A 17,076-nucleotide genomic window follows, 5' to 3' on the forward strand; every position below is an offset into this window, starting at 1 on the left:
AGTGGGAGAAAGGGAGCAGACTAAGGCAGTAAGAAAGGGAGAGAAGAACTGAGAGAGGGATGGAGGTAGAGAGAGTGGGAGTAGGAGAGAGAGAGTGTTGGAATGTGTGTGTGTGTGTGAGAGAGAAACTGCATAATAATAATTAACTGTCTTGTATTAATTTACTGTGTTTAACTGTGTTAAACTGTATGAATACTGAAATGTGTATAATCTATATGTAAAATATATATTGTAATTGAATTAATGGTTTTTGTAAAATACTTAAGCAATATCAGTGATACTGAGAGAAAGCGAGAGAGAGAAAGCGAGAGAGAGAGAGAGAGAGAGTGCTGTGTTGCACCACGTGCCTCTCACTTCCCTCAAGGTGTGCCGTTGGAGATGGAGCAGCCCTGCTGAGAGAAACACACACACACACACACACACACACACACACACACACAAACACCATGAAAAGAAGAGTAGATAATCAAAATACTGGATAGAGAGCAAATCAGAGAACGAGAGGAGGGAGAGAGCGAAGGGGAGAGAGGAGAAAGAGGGGGAATCTGGGGCAGATGCACATTAGTGACACGCATTAACGTCGGCAGGCTGGAGCGAGGGGAGCGCCAAAGAGACTCCGAGAGGCACAGAGACGGTGAAGAAAGAGAGGAAGAGCGAGGGGCGCCGAAGAAGTGACAAGACAGGGAAAAGTGCTGATGGCAGGAGTATGAAAGCGCACCCTGCCCGTACCTGAGAATGACTCCCTCCGTGCCTCGTCTCCTCCTCCTGTTCTGTCCTGTCTCCTCCTGCATCCTCTGACCCTGTCCCCTCCTCCTTCACCCTCCTCTTCTCTCCCTCTCTCTCTCTCTCTCTCTCTCTCTCTCTCTCTCTCTCTCTCTCTCACACACACACACACACTTTTGCTCACTCTTTCTACAGTCAGACCAGAGAGAGGACAGTGCCTGGATCACATCTCTGCCTCTCTCTCTCTCTCGCTCTCTCTCTCTTCTTGCTCTCCTCTGGAATGTCTCCAGCGCCACTGCTTGCCATTCTGCTGCCGAAACCCTGTTAGAAAATTCCCTGAGCTCGGCACCGGAGACGGGACACAGGAGAAAGGAAGGACTGTGGAGGGGGGGGGGGTTCAGGATCCCTCAAAGCACTGAGGAGTCTTTGTTCTTGTGCAGGCTTTTGATTATTGACCTTTTCAGATGCCTCTCGCTGCTGTGAGGACGGACTTGAAATGCAAGACCTGAAGTGAATCGGGAGAGCAGAAGGGGAGCATTTCCAGCAGCAGCTTTTGTGGCTTTGTTTTGCCTCACAGAACAAAGTGGCGTGGATGGAGGCACGGCGTTTGGGACTTGGCAGCTGAAGACCCAATTCATTTCCAAGGCAAGAAAAAGAACTTCTGAGGAAAGAGAAGATTTTCGAACAGACCAAGTCAACAAGATAAGAGATTTTGAGAAGTCGCTGTTGGGACGTCAGGCTTTCTCTCCACTCCTTCCGTCGCTTTTCTTCTGAATCTTGGGTTCTGCTCCCTCGATCGCGGCTCAGCCATGCAGGTGTCCATAGCCTGTACGGACCACAACCTGAAGAGGGGCAATGGGGACCACAGCAAGCAGAGTGCCACCAGTCCCAACGTGGTGAACCAAGCCAGGGCCAAGTTCCGCACCGTGGCCATCATCGCTCGCAGCTTCGGCTCCTTCACGCCGCGACACCATATCTCGCTGAAGGAGTCCACAGGGAAACACACCGGCATGAAATACAGGTGTGTGTCTGTTTGTGCTTATTCATGCAACGCTGAGTTTGTGTATTAAGTCTGGGGGCTAAAGTTCGTGAGTGTAGCATATGTCTCTTAAGATTTACAAGATGTCGTGGTTGCTTTTCCCAACTTGTTTGAGAGTATGCAAATGATTTTTTTGTATTTTACTTACCTTTTCTCAACTACCTCAGTGGCCTTGTCTTTGCTACTTTCCAACTCTTTTTTTTCATTGTCTCTTTAAAGTCTCTAAAGTCAAAAAGTATATCAACATGTAAACATGTTTGACATACGCTGATGTTCAATACGTCATGGCTTCAAATAAGGTCATATTAACTTATTTTTTGAACTGAAGATTTATCTACAGCACATTTCCTTGGTGTTTACATGTTATTTTATAGCTGCGTAGCTTTCATTTTATTGAAAAATTTATGAAAGCCCACTCCCCAAAATAATTTATTGATCCCTGAGGGGAAATTGGGTAAAAAAAAAAAAAAAAGAAAAAGAAAAAAAAAAAGACTTCTGCATAAATTGAAGGTAGACAACAAAAAAGCACATTTTGTGCCTCAAAATCCCCAATTACTTGCCCCAGTCCCCATTCTGCTGCCTTCAGATCGTGGCATTTAAAATACCGTGCATGTCAGTACCAGCTGAAGTGACTCCTGTGAAGCCTGTTTTTTTCACGAGCTTAAACTCCATTTTTTAGATTTGACTCTTCGATCTCCGAGCTTATCAGGAAGTCATACTGAAGCTTCTCAATGAAACTGAATGTCACAAGAGCTTTGTTGCTCTGCTTAAAAGAAGAGCTGCGACAGCCTTTGAAGAAATTTGGGAATTCATGATTATGGAGGGTAAAAAAAATCTGATATACTTGAACTTTTCCTGCACATGGTGTTGTGGCTATAGTCGTCTTTTGCTACTGGAAATGGATGCTGCTGCTGTAGTAACTTTACTGAGACCTCCTCTTTACCTGCGGTCCCTATGAGTTCATCTCTTCTCCTTCCCTCTGCCTCACACATTAAGTCTGGCCATGGTTACGTGATGACTTTAGTCATCTGATCTAACTGTCTGTACAAGATAGGATCATCAGACAGGTCGTATTTAAGTGTCAAGTCTGGACACACACACATGTGCACACAGCTGAGTTCTGATTTGGTGAGTCCGAAAACAAAAGCTGCATTGAAACAGGTGTTACCCCAGACTCTGTTTCTCTTAACTCATGCTAAAGCTCTCTCACACTTAATCTCTCTCTCTCCCTCATTAAAACATTCAAGTTCAAATGTTTTAAAAAGGCATGAATGGAGGAGGACTCCGTTTCTGTTTCTCTCCCACACATCCAAACGCTCTTGTTTTCTACCTTGCTCTCATCCACGGTGCACAGCGCCCAGTCTCTCTGCCTCGCTCTGCCTCGCTCTGTGGTTTGGCGAGGCAGCTCTGCAGTGTGGGCAGAGTGTCTGAGGCTGATTTGACCTCAGCGCTGCTGCTGCTCAGCATCTTGTGTGTTTGACTCTTAGCCTCAGGGTGTGAATCTTACATAAAATATGGTTTTCTTAACCAAGCTCTGCAAATGACCATAGAGAAGCAGGCTGGTGTGTGTGTGGCTTTTTATGTATGAGTGTGCATATGTGTTTGTGGATGTGTGTGCGTGTGGGAAAATGATGGAGTGAAGAGTGAAATTAGTGCTGAGCATTTATTACTCCTATACTTTATTGCACTGAAGAAAAGCTGTAACGCTGTAAAAGTGTTTCTTGTGTCAAGGCAAGGCAAAGCACATCAGACACGGTATTTACCGAGACAGACTTGAGTCTGACAGTAATCTTGCCACTGTGGGAAAATTTTCTGCCCTTTGTGGTGCTTTGATGTAGCTGCTCTCAAATGAATGCTGCGCAGACTGCTCTGATGAAACGAGGGAGTTTGCTGATGTTAAAATAGGTTAATGATACAAATTGTTTTGGAAGAGATGCAGAATGATAATTTTTTCATTTGCAGGGGAAACAGTGTCTACTCTACAGCAGTCTGAGTGTACAGTTTGTTCCCTCTGATATAAGACCAAATTCATCAGCAGGAAGTTGTGCTGGTGTCTTGCCTGCTGAATTCATTACTTTCTGCTCATAATATTGGCATTTTTTAAGGCTAGTTAAGGCTAAGGGCACTTAAAGTCTGTCCATTTCAATTTTCAATTCTGTCACATTAATTCTGACAATCAGTTGAACTCGACTTCAGCTGCTTCCTCAAGTCCAAACTCCAGAACTGAAAAAAATACTTTAATTATATGAGTTTTAAAACAACAAATAGATTCAGCATAACAGTTAGGCTGCATAAGCGATGTATGCATCATGTACGTACACGGAAAATAGAATAATTTCCGGCTTTTACATTTGCTTTAACTGCTGGTTTTGGACTCAATTCAGAATCTAATCCATCATTTCCACCACAGTAAATTAGAATCAGATTCAGCTCCAAAAAATATGGAATCACCTTGCCCTGTGTAGATGTAAATGTACGGACCGGACAGTGCTCACTTTACTACTCACTACTCCCGAGTTAATGAAATATTAACAGAACATGGTGTGCAAAGAAAAGCATGTAACATGGAATATATGAGCAAAAATCATCTGTAATCCCCTCTTTGGGAAACGGATCAAAGAGTGGGAGGAGTATCACATCAAAATCCTTGAAACCACACACACACACACACACACACACACACATAAACACACACATACATACATTAGACATACAGTTCATGCACAAATTTACTCCCCGCTCTGCAATTCACAAACATATGGAATGTATGTATCGTACAGTGCACCAAGGAACAAGTGCATGCACACACACACACACACACACACACACACACACACACGTGGCCTCCCCTATAGGATGAGTATACCATATGCCAGTGTTGTCCTCTTGTCAGTTTGTCATTAAATGTTCAGTAGGCAGCAGCTAGTGAAAATTAGTTTTGACAATAGAAGAGGACGAGCTAGGGTTTCTACTCACTGCTCTGTAGAGACTGAGGGGGTGGGGGGTGGGGGGTGGGAGGGGGTTGAGAAAGAAGTGGAGAGAGGGATGTAGAGAGGGAGAGAGATGAAGATGAAGAGAAATGATACCTGTGTGTCTGTGTGTGTGTGTGTGTGTGTGTGTGTGTGTGCGTGTGTGCTGATCATCCAGCGTACATTGTCTGCTGCTGACAGTAATGCTCTGTGGGACACACACACTCTCCTCTCTCCCCTTCCCTTCCCTTCCTCTCTCTCTCTCTCTCTCTCTCTCTCTCTCTCTCTCTCCCCCTCTCTTTCTCTTTCTCTCTCTTCCAGGAAGTGAACCCTGGGTTCTAAACACCATCTGCTCTGGCACTGCAGCATAGGTGATTGCAGGACATGTGTTGGTCCCTCGATGTGTGTGTGCGTGTGTGTGTGTGTGTGAGTGTGAGTGTGAGTGTGGGTGCACATGCTTGTTAGAGTCAAAATCTGGCAGGGATGACAGTTGATGCTTTGCTGCTTTTGGGACCGATACCCCATAGATGAAGAAGATATGGATGCATCAACTGGAACCTCGTGTGTTACCGAGTGAATTTCTATCTCTACAATGGATGACATTACACTGTCAGTCATTTCAAAGTATCCAGACATTTTTGTGTTTGTCATGCAATCCGTTTGCTCTGTTCTTTCTGTTATGTCTTTACAAAGGGAAAAAAAGTACCCCGAGTGTAAAAGGAAAAATAAAAATAGAGCCACCATCCAAATATTTAGTCTCACGAACTTCATCCATGTTTCATTTGTCTCAAAGCTTAAAAAACACTTCATTAGCCCATCTTCTATCATCATTGTTTTTAATAAAAATCAATAAAGAGTCGTCCAGCTGTTTTTACAGTTCTGGATGATTTGGATTTTGCCCGAAAGTAAAATTCTGCCTCTGCGCTTTCTTCCTGCCTCTATACGGTCTATGCGCTCTGTACATTCCCTCCTTGCACTGCCTTGCAGCTCCTCTGTCCTTTGGACCAGAACCAGAGCTTTATGGCACTTTGGCATGTTGTTCTGTCCTGAATAGATATTTGCTTTTGGTGTTTAAAAATCTCAGGTATGTTGCTTTGGATAAAAGTGTCTGCCAAATGTGACTTACATATACTGTATATGTCACGCATGCATACACACACACACACACACACACACACGAGCACACACAAAGGCACACACATAAGCAGTGAGGTCACAGGAGGTGATAATCTTTTCTCATCTATTTATGTCCATTCAAAACAGATGTGATTGTATCAGAGAAGAGATGTAAGACTTAAAATGATGCACCATCTTGTGTATTATACCTGATTAAAAAAAAAAAAAAAAGAACAATAAAAAAAATCCATTAAAATCTGTTCCCTGCCATTCACCAGCACTTGTGTAACAACACTGTGGTGACTGTTTTCTTTGGATTAGAATACATTATCACAGTCTAACATCTCACACTATAGAGTAACAACCTCCAGGCTGATACATGCTGAAATGGCTGGTGGGAGTCTGTAATTGTGATAATTAAATGCTTTATAGTCCCTCCTTACCCCACCTCTGACTTATTCCCCGGAACGTATTTGATTGGCTCAGTAGATTTGTTAACCTTACACTTTTACACAACCTTGCACAACCTTAGCCCGTGGTGGTCAGAACACTGAATAAATAAATACTGATTGATTGACTGACTGATTGATTGATGGATGGATGGATGGATGTGTTGTGCCAGTTTGAATGAGCAGAAATCAGTAGTGTTTTAATCAGCTCTGACCACCGTGGAGCAGTCAAGCTGGAGGCCATGTGAACACAATGATAAAATACTATCAAGGAATGTCTGCCTTTTGCATTTCATTCAGATGGTGCAGCAGTAGCACAAAACTACACTCAGTCCTCGGTAAACAACATTTGTGTCAGTCAATCAGTCCGACGGGTCAAAGGAGATACACAGGCGCGGGAGGAAGTGGAGAAATGAGTGTCACGGAAGGCATCAGTACACCCACACTGTGGCGTGTACTGTATGTGGTACACTATGCACATGTGTAAACTGAGTCATCAGGACGCCACTTGCGCCCCGTTTTGCTTTTCCCACATGGTTATGTGTTGAGATAACAAGCTCTGAATCAGTTTGTGTTGCTGGCTAGGCGCACTGTGGCGAGCATTTGATACGAGCAGCAGTCTTTTCTGCGTTTTGCCTCCCTGTTGGGCTCACACCATCTCTGGTCTCACTCTCTGCATGGGAAGAGAGAGAGCAAGAGAGAGAGAGAGAGAGAGGGAGAGAAAAGGGGTATGTAAAAGGAGAGCAGGGTAAGGTAGAATTGATAGAAGGAAGCAGGAGGAGGGATAGAGCTGTGCTTAACTTGGAATCGTTTCTATTAATAAATCAGTGTGTTTGTGTATGCGTATCTCTACAAACCCCTATAGGAATTTGTGAGGCATTTAAAACCCTGCTGTCTTTCTGGCTAAGCCCATGTTAACACTGCAGTGCACACTCTCACAAATGTGTGCGGGTCCATGCACAAATACACACATATCATGCAACATTACACATACCAACTGTACACACACTCACACATTGACACGCAGGAATGCACACATGCACGCACACACACATACACACATGCTCAAACCACATCTTTCCGATCGTCTCAGTTCTTTACAGTTTTCAAATTAGTCTCTCCTTTATCTAAAATGAGTGTTTGTGTGTTCTCCTAGGTATATGTGTCACATATTCATACACCAAGTCAACTGTCACTAAGAGCCTTTATGCTGCATGAGAGCTTAGAGCCTGCTGACCCTCGGTTTTTGAAGGGAGAGGTAAAGCAGAGGTGAGAGAGAGGAGAGGGGAGAGGGAGACGGGGGAGTTAAAGAGGGTGAGACTGCAGACTAGTGACTGTGAAACACGCAAACCCATGCACTGATGGCTGAGCAACACAGAGACGCAGATTCAGCGTGAAATAACACTGCAACATATGATTTATTTTGCATTTTTATTTTTTGTGTGAGTTTCTCAACTTGTTTATATTCAGTTTTCAGTTCTCCTGGACCATTTAGATCAGGGATCGGCCACCATGTGCACAGAGACCCAAGAGTCTGCAGGTTTTTCTTCCATTTAAGCACTCCAACAGGATTTTACTAATTAGTTCCTCCTCTCAGGCGGAGGGTGCACTAATCAGTTAAACCTGCTGCTGTACTTTTTGGCTGGCATCAAAATCATCATCCTCTCTGGCCTAAATGAACTACATTAATTCCGTCTGAACAAATAACCAACTGAGTTAAAGTTTAGGTTTTGATTGTCTGAGCTCCACATGTGCCACATTTGAAGCTGAACTGGTGCACAGGCAGAACACGGGGCAGCGATACGTGATACCCGATGGTGCCCAAATAAATGCTCTTTGTGAGCAGAGAGCTTTTTAATTTTTCCCACCATGTCATGGTGATTCGACATCTGTGCAAGGCTGATTTCTGCACAGTTCCCAGATCAGGAAACAACGCACCACAGGAACATGTCTCCTTTTTGTTTGGTTTTTCTGCACAAAATGTCACAATATGTTTTTTTTTTTTTTTTTTTTTTTTTTTTTTTTCAGATGAATGAGGACTGATTTGCCATGCCACATGCTTTGACTCCATAGTCATGCATGATATATTGGATAGAATGGCTCTGATTCTCTATTTCAGTGACAGTGTTCATAGTCAAGTCCAGGATCCATTCTTTTACACTGTTAGCCTTGTGGGAGTGTTGGTACCACTGAACCTTTGAAATATAACTTGTTAGATATAATGCATTTGACTTTAATGACTATGGTGAATTGTGTGAACAACTATAAAGTCCAAATTCATTTTCCAAAGTAAAGGGTATGCACAAATAAAAAAGAGAAAGAGACAGCATAAAAGACAATCCCAGCTGACATTTTAACATGTGTTGAAATGAAAAATATGAAGGATATTTGAATTTTATGGGGGTTTTTTGCGCACAAGGTTGGTAACACACTGGTAAATTGGCAGAGAGCGGTTGACAAGTAAGCAATGCTCGTCATAATGCCAGCACATCACAAAGGTGTGAAATGCCAGATTAGGAGCTACAATATTGTGAAAGTGTGTATGTGTGTGTGTGTGTGTGTGTGTGTGTGTGTGCGTGTGTGTGAGAGAGAGAGTATACACGTTGGTTGAGTGGCTCTGTTGAAATCGTTCCTCTACTGTGAAGACGCTACCGAAATGAAATAAATTTACTGAAGTTTCAATGAAGAATTTCATTATCACATGGCCTACGTGGGAGTAATGTGTGCAAATACATGCACTGTGTGTGTGTGTGGAAGTGTGTGCGCACGTGTGTGTAAGTTTGTGTCAAAGGACAATGGCAGCTTTTCAATTTGCGAGTACTGCTTGTTCAGAACACGAGAACAAATGGTAGAGGAGGAGAAAAAAAAGGAGAAAATGAGAAAAATGTTAATGAAGAAAAGAGAAAAATTCTCGGCGCCTGGTCGCGCTCCAAACCGCCACACAACAAACACTCAACGGCCCTAACCAACGCATTATCTCTGCTTGTTGCCATGGTGACGTGCCAAATAACCATGTCCTTGGCTCTGTAGGGTTATCATTCAATTTGGAACACTTTAAAAGACACACACACACACACACACACACACACACACACACATACACATATGTGTGGATATATAGAGCAAAAGCAACATATTTACATAAAGTTCAGTGTTAGTTCTACTTTCCCACTATGTCAAATGATAACTAAGGCTACTCTGCATTACGTCACAAAACATTCCAGCCTAAAAACATTTGTATGGCATTTGTGTTTCAGTAGTTAGTGGGCTACGTTATACAGTAGAGAACTGGCAGAAAATGTAGACTAGGACTTTGTCGCAGCAGCAAACTGACATGAAATAGCAGGTAAACACAGGTGTTACTAATTTCAGTAGTGGTGAGTAGCACCTGTGCCTTTGCAGTGAGTCAGCATGCTCAGCAGCAGCAGCAGCAGCCTGGCTCTATTAGATCTGCAGGGAACCGAGCCTTCATTAACATCATTAGCAACACCTGTGTAAGTGGTCATTTTGTCAAGATATAAACTATATCAGTTCATTCCTACTGCAAGTGTTTACAAATAAAGGACCTATTGAACTAATAACTGCTGATTTTCAGGGTTTAATTGAAAAAAAAAAGTCCACCCTAAAATGTTTAAAAAACAAAAACAAAGACAAAAACAAAAACAAAAAAAAAACAGGTACTGTCAATATATGGGCTAGGCAAGTCTCTCAATATTCATCAAATTCCTCTGCCCTCCTCTCTGTATTTCCGTATAGAAGTGAGGGTGGAAATCCAGTCATTTCCCCACGTCTGCATTAATATCACGGCTGTGTAAATAAATCTTTTATGTCTTCTTGTTTTACCAGTTATACTCAGCATTATTTCAATTTCATGGCACGTTCTTGACATCGCTAATAAATCAGCCATGCACATCTAGCAATCTCCTTTCTTGTTTTTTTATGAGGGGAACAATTAGGTGGACCATATTTTCAAACTCCCAAATCAGGACCCTTGAGTACTGAACATTCATGCACCTGCACATGTATGTGCTTATGCACACACAATCGGCTGTTTCGTCAGCATGGGGGACAATTATTTTGGCACTTAACACACCTACCGAGTGCATCTTTCAACACAATGGACAAAGCCTCCTCAGATGAAAAATTTTTGTGTCCCAAAATCAATCAAAACATAGTTGAAAAGTGTATAATAACAGTAGTAGGATTACATTGGTGTCATATACATTTGTATTAATGGCATACCTTTTAAAACAAAACAGGTAAAAGGTATTTGTCAGTGTGCCAGAGATGGGATCAAGTCACCCATGTGCAAGTCTCAAGTAAGCCTCAAGTCTTAACCTTCAAGTCTCAAGTAAGTCCAAGTCATTTTTTCTTGGGCAAGTCAAGTCAAGTCACAGGTTATGTCAAGTCAAGTCAGGTCAAGTCCTGTAATAGATCAAGTCAAGTCCAAGTCAAGTCACATTATTACAATCTTATCTGCAGAATCCGGTCTTAATAAAGAGAAAAATATAAGATATTTGCGTCAAGCTAATGTTAGCTAAGCTAACAGGGTAATAGGCCATTGACAAATTTACAAGCTCTTACTCGGCAGAATGGCTCTTCGAATGACTGACAAAGTTTGACGTTGTAGTGTGGCTGTCTGAAATCCTCGATGAGCAGGTCTTGCATTCGGCAGTTCGCCGTTTCCCTTCACATGCATAGTTACGAAAGCCAAAAAGAATGACTCTCAGCACTCTTCCCGCTCCCGCCGACATGATGATGATGACTGTCTGATGATGATGACTGTCTGATATGAGGGGCGTGTTTCTCCAAAACGTAAGGTAGGTAGTAGAGAGGGCATGACTGATTGACAGGGACGTCATCCAATCATTGCAACACCATTCCACCGTGCGCTCGTATACCGGGTAATATTACAGGCTAGAGATTATTAATTTATATTTTATATTCAAACTGAAAACATGAAATGAACAACAATCAAGTTATTCAAGTCATTGTATCTCAAGTCGAGTCAAGTCCCGAGTCTTAAACTTCCAAGTCCAAGTCGAGTCTCAAGTTTTTTAATTTTTGTCAAGTCAAATCACAAGTCATTAAAACAGCGACTCGAGTCGACTCGAGTCCAGGTCGCAATGACTCAAGTCCCCATCTTTGCAGTGTGCACAAGTGCAGGCTTACTGTCATACACCAGCTATTAGTGCAACTGTTTTTGACCCTTGCACCATTAGAGTCAGCAGAAAACTTGGAACATTGTTTGGTAAATAATATGTGTAAGTTTGGTTTGAAAAGCAGGGGTGAATAGCGAAAATAAAGTTGTGAATGTTGGAAACCAGGACATTTTAGTGTTTTACAGATATTTGTTGGGACTTGGGACATCGAGCTTGAAACCAAAACAACCCTGGACAAACCGGGACATCTGGTCACTGTGGGAATAAGTTCCTGAACATGCAGATCTATTGATAGTACTGTGTGAAATGCAGTACTCTCTTTAATGGTATTTTTGCAGTTTGAACGACCCGATACACAGTGGCATTGCTCTCTTTGCACTCTTATCATATCAGAAACTCCTAAAGTGGTTGCTGATGATGATGCAGGGTGTTATCTCCACACGTAAGTGTATATTTTGAACTGCCACTGTTTCAGTCGCTAAATCAACAATTCTATTTTTCACAGGGTTATAAATCAAATAAATAGAAGTTCATAGTGCTGTGCTTTAGTTCGACTTCATGTACTCTGATTAATTTGACAGCTGCTCCTCCCAGCCTGTCCTGCTCCTTCTCTACCGCTGCTCTCTGAGGCAGGGAGGGACTGGATGCATGTTCACAGTTTAAGTAGAAATAGGTGAGGCAGAAAGTGGGCGTATGAAAAAAAGTAAATTAAAACACGTTATTACAAAATAGCTCCCGGGGTGCCGTGAGCATCACATATTGATGATATCTGACAGTATAAGAGTATCTGAGTGTGGATTTTTCCTTTAACTTGATATGTATGAATCATAGAGATGAAATAAATCCAGATCTCTAGAACTCATTGATATATTGAACTAATTATTACACAAAACAGGCTGGCTCAGTACTGAATTCACATTGCAAGTAGCTCAAAATTCTCAGTGGACTAACACTTTGACATCTAAAAGGAGAATTGCAAATTTCCCAATTTTCTTTCTGGAAGAGAGTCAGTGTATTTTCAGGCGTTCACAGCAGATCTCTCCAGGGTGTTGATTGTGAGCACCATTGGAGAACACAGTGAAGATTGTGAATGAGAGGAAATTTGCCTCACCATGAAGTTAGTACTGAATTTACATGAAATGCCTCTGCTTAGATCTCAGGCATCCCATAGCCAAGCTTTTTCTATTGTTATGACATTGTTGTTTTCTTGCTGTCTAACAGGGTTGGCAGCCCAGCAACAGGCAGAGGCCACTGGTTTTTGATTATTTATATACTTAATTATTCATTTTTGCAGTAACATGTGGAGTAAAGGTTATTTTTTTTGTTATTGCTGCGTATCTCTACCTTCCATGAAAAACAAACAAACAAACCTGCCACTGCCTAACTGTTCGCCATCTTTCTTCAAGCTAAATGTGGGTCTATTATTCAGTGAATTATCTTGGTCTCTCTATCTCTGCCTGTCGCTGTGGAGCCTTGGTGGGGATTGACATGGGTTTAAATGCTGTTCAGAGCTGTAAGACAAACACAAGCTGCTATTTAGCTCCCTCGGAGGGATGCAGGGATGATAAAGGGCTGCAGAGAGGAAGAACAGGGGAGAGAGACAGAGTTGAGGCAGGGAGGCAGGGAGGCTGTGTCAAAAGTCTGTGGATGATAATACATTAGTAAATCCCTGCAGCTAGGGGCCTATTCTGTTGAACTGTGAGTAGAATAACAAGCACTGATTGTCTCTGGTTGTCTGTCAGCCTCTGAACTGTTGCTGTGCCCTTGGGTTTCCTGTAAGGCACACGCAGTATTATTAATTATTGTGACAGCCTTGCACAGTGTAAACCTTTTTCTTTTTTACTTGACAGCAAATGATAATTCTTGTACCATTTTGTAGATGTTTGAATAAAGCCTTTGTGCTCCGTTAGTCCAGCTGACTTAGACAGCGTTACATCCTGCTTATATCCCAGGTTGTCTGTGTAAGATTAGAGATACGGCAAAACTTGAGTCATTAGGATAGGCTTTTATTTGCTTTAATCATCTGTATTTGGGACCTGCATGTATTTGGGACCTACCTTTATTTGCTTTTGGAAAATTGTCGCTCAGCAAAAACTAGGAAAAAATACATACCAGAAAATTAGAGATATAGACAAAAGTACATCTCAAAGCATCCCGAGTTTAGCTTTTTCTTGTTCTATTTTCTATCTGTTTCACTTTATTTTATACACATCAGAGCAACTGTGTCACTTTTGACCCTGCCTGTCTGCAGCACAGAGCTCGACCCTTCATACCTTTTGGAAATAATTACACAATTTGAGCTTAATAGGATTCAGATTCTGGGACCTTAGCAGGTGTGCTGGTTCTGTCCCAGGCCAGTGAGCAGGATCTGATGGGAAAACCCACAGCTGCTGCCCGGTGAAAAGTGCTTTTCACTAGCAGAAGAAGCTGCCCTCTGCTCTGTAGTTTGTCAACAAGCAGTGGTTTAACAGCTTGAGGCACCACAACAGGTTTGAGTTTTGATTTGAATATTTGTATAACCTGGCATCTACTAAGGACCAGTGTTTATTTGTCAAACCACGGATCCACATAAGGGACACAAAGGGACTCAGTGTTGAATTGGGAGTCAGCTTTTTAATTGAAGTTGTGCAGTATACAGCAAAGGTGGCAAGATGTAGTGAATGTGCCAGTGCTGTATGTGTGCTGTGTCTGGGTAACTTTTATTTTTTTGATCAGACATCACTGGTGTTGAATGAACTTTCCTACTGAGGTTAAGCACCCTCATTCAGATGTGAAGAGCTTTCTTCACCCGACCCGAGTTTCTTGACTGAAACAACACAATGAACACTGGATGTCATTGAAATGTTGAGTCTATACTTTAGCTGTCATATGTCCCAGGTTACATATTAGAGTCATGCATAGGCAGCTGTTAATATCAACCATATGCACAAGTATATGTCAGTATCTCAGAAGACATAGATATCTGCTCAAATTTCACTTTTAAACCACTCCAGTTTAACCTTGACATCTCTAGCCATTTGGACCTTTTTTTCCAACGTTTAATCAAAATTGTTCGGTTGCCAGAAGTGGGCACCCACATCATCACGACCGAGAAACGAGAGAGGGAGAGAGAGAGAGAGAGAGAGAGAGAGAGAGAGAGAGAGAGAGAGAGAGAGAGAGAGAGAGAGAGAGAGAGAGAGAGAGAGAGAGAGAGAGAGAGAGAGAGAGAGAGAGAGAGAGAGAGAGAGAGAGAGAGAGAGAGAGAGAGAGAGAGAGAGAGAGAGAGGATTTCTGTGATCTATACTGAGTTTAAATCAAATGGTCAGAGGAAGGCTGACCATGGTCGTGTTCTCCACAGTGTCACGATGATACATTGCTATCATTGCAGCGCATTAATTTGAAATGTAAGATAATTAATAGAAGGCATTTGGCCATGGCTTAGATATATAACTGAAGGGCCTATAATGTATAGTGCATGTATTTCTACTTTATGTCAGGAGTTTAGTTTGATAATGAGTAGTCCAACTTTGGGTTGCCCTTCAGGCTTCTGAGGTACAAATGAGACTAACTCCTCACTGTTAAATGCAGGTGTCCAGCAAAAGCCTTGCTTCTCCTAATTGACTTTTTTATTACTGCAGGTCTCAGCTGTCATTGTCTGTAATGCAGTGAGGAGATGATGAGCACAGACTAGCACAGAGTTTGCAAAGCTTTCATTCCACCAAAGACTCTATCCACCGCTGATTTGCTCCTCGTCTCTGTTTGGAGATGTGCTAATCAGTGAAATCAGAGTTTAGCTGCAATGGAAACCTGCCGACCCTCTTGACCCTCCCTGTGGTACATGGTTGTCCAGCCCTGGTTTAATGTCTGGAAAAGGTTTCACTGCCCTGGGTTTAAGCCAACTTAATGATGCTACATTTTCTTCAAATTAAAAAAAGGTGTTGTTCATCTGAAACCTTTACACAGGTGACCCAGGTAAAACTGCTGTTCAAAAGTTGAGATATAAGCTAGAAATTAATTTCCAACAGGCGTGCTTTATCTGCCTTCTGCCTTTTGTCTGATCATCATTGTGGGAGACCATCTGCTGCTGCAGTAAACATTGCTTACAGTATGTGGTGGAGGACTGTTGGGTGACATCATTAAAACTAGACTACATGACCAGTTGGTTCAAAATATCGCTCAGAGTAGTTCATGCTTAGTTAGCTCAACAGCTTGACTAAACAAAAGCTGGTGAGTTGATTGTGCAGGTAGTTGTATGTCTGATAAATAATTTCAACAAGAAAGCGCACAAGGATGAAGGAACACAGCAGGAAACGTAAGGTCATGATGTCCTGATATTTTGGTGGTATTTGCACAGGCATGTCTTTATTTCAGTCTTACATCAAATAAAACGGGGTTAGGCCAGCTTTTTCTCCTGCTTTTCTGCTATAGGTCAGTGTGACACTTGTACACAGAAATTAAACATGCATTATTTCTACTGATACTTGCATAAAAAGCTAACTTTTTAGAGATACGTAGTTTTGGACAATAAGACTATAAGGATAAAGTGTAAAGGCAGATAAGCTCTGGAAAGAAGTTCACTTGTTTTGGGAATTAGAGTGAAGTCAGCACACTGACTTCACTCTAATGGGGTTAATGCACTTGCTCTTTGAGTTGAAATGAGATTTGTAGTTAATAGTCCATATCTAATAGAACAGAATGCGTGAATTTTTAAGTGGATGGCCTTAAGGGTCATAATAATATATGCCATTTGTACAAGGTACAATGCATGAGAATGATATAGCAATTTGCATAATGTGTATTGTAATTCTACAGCTTGATTATTTTAGCATCACTCAGTTTAATGAGGGTGCTACAGCTGAAATAACTTCCCCTCATCCTATGTGTGCTCAATACTATGGATCAGCTGTGAAATGTAATTGTGCTGCATTGAAATAGATTTTTGATGAAAAAGGGGGGAAGTACAACAATGCATTCTATAAATACCCCACATCCATCTTTCATATTGCCAGCACAGAGGCTTATTTAATACAAAACAAAAGCAAGCAGAAGTGAGCATTGCTCCATTATAATTGGCTGGAGAGCACTGACATGTTTTTCACAGCTGCTGTTTCTGTCAGGTGTTTTCTCATGTTGGCATCTCTTGCGTTCGAGTTTTAATGAAAGCAATTAACAGCCACATTTCTCTCTTTCAATAATTGGCAGAGGAGGGAATGCTGTCTCGGCACTTGTATTCCTGGTTAACCCCCACATCTCTCAGTCTTACTACTAATCATTTCAAATATGCTTTTCTGGAATGAAGTGCAAATGTACTTACTTCCAAAGCACAAATACATACATATGCAAATTAAAAAAAAAAAAAAAAACAAACACCACAAGGATAAAAGGGGTGAAAAAGTAGCTTTCAATTCAGAGATTGTGGCATATTGACTTCTTTTTCAAAATATAAATTGGATTTTGTGACTTTGCAGAAGATTTTTAAAGCTTTCCTGGAATTTTGGAAAGTACTTTTTTTTTTTTTTTTTTAATGCTGTGATATTTTGTGCAGTCTGCACTGCAAGGGGAGTGCGGCTCTGTTTCCACCTTTCCTTTGGTGCAGAGTGAACACCGCCCGCCTTCTCTGGGCAGCCAGGTTTAACCGT

The 17,076-nt window shown here is 41.9% G+C and overlaps 1 protein-coding gene across 2 annotated transcripts in view; it reads left to right on the forward strand.

Annotated features, from left to right (window-relative positions):
* Positions 1 to 17,076, forward strand: part of kcnab1a (potassium voltage-gated channel subfamily A regulatory beta subunit 1a) — a 145,583-nt gene that overhangs the window by 35,895 nt on the left and 92,612 nt on the right. Inside the window, exon 1 of one of the 2 annotated variants that reach the window (XM_030066906.1) lies at positions 947 to 1,744. The exons of the other annotated variant lie outside the window; for it this stretch is intronic. Coding sequence (XP_029922766.1) covers positions 1,533 to 1,744 — 212 coding nt within the window. The 5' untranslated portion in view covers positions 947 to 1,532. Of the gene's footprint in view, positions 1 to 946; positions 1,745 to 17,076 lie in introns of those variants that run through there. 2 annotated transcript variants of the gene reach the window in all.

This window comes from Myripristis murdjan, chromosome 13 (assembly GCF_902150065.1).
Source record: "Myripristis murdjan chromosome 13, fMyrMur1.1, whole genome shotgun sequence".
Lineage (NCBI taxonomy): Eukaryota > Metazoa > Chordata > Actinopteri > Holocentriformes > Holocentridae > Myripristis > Myripristis murdjan.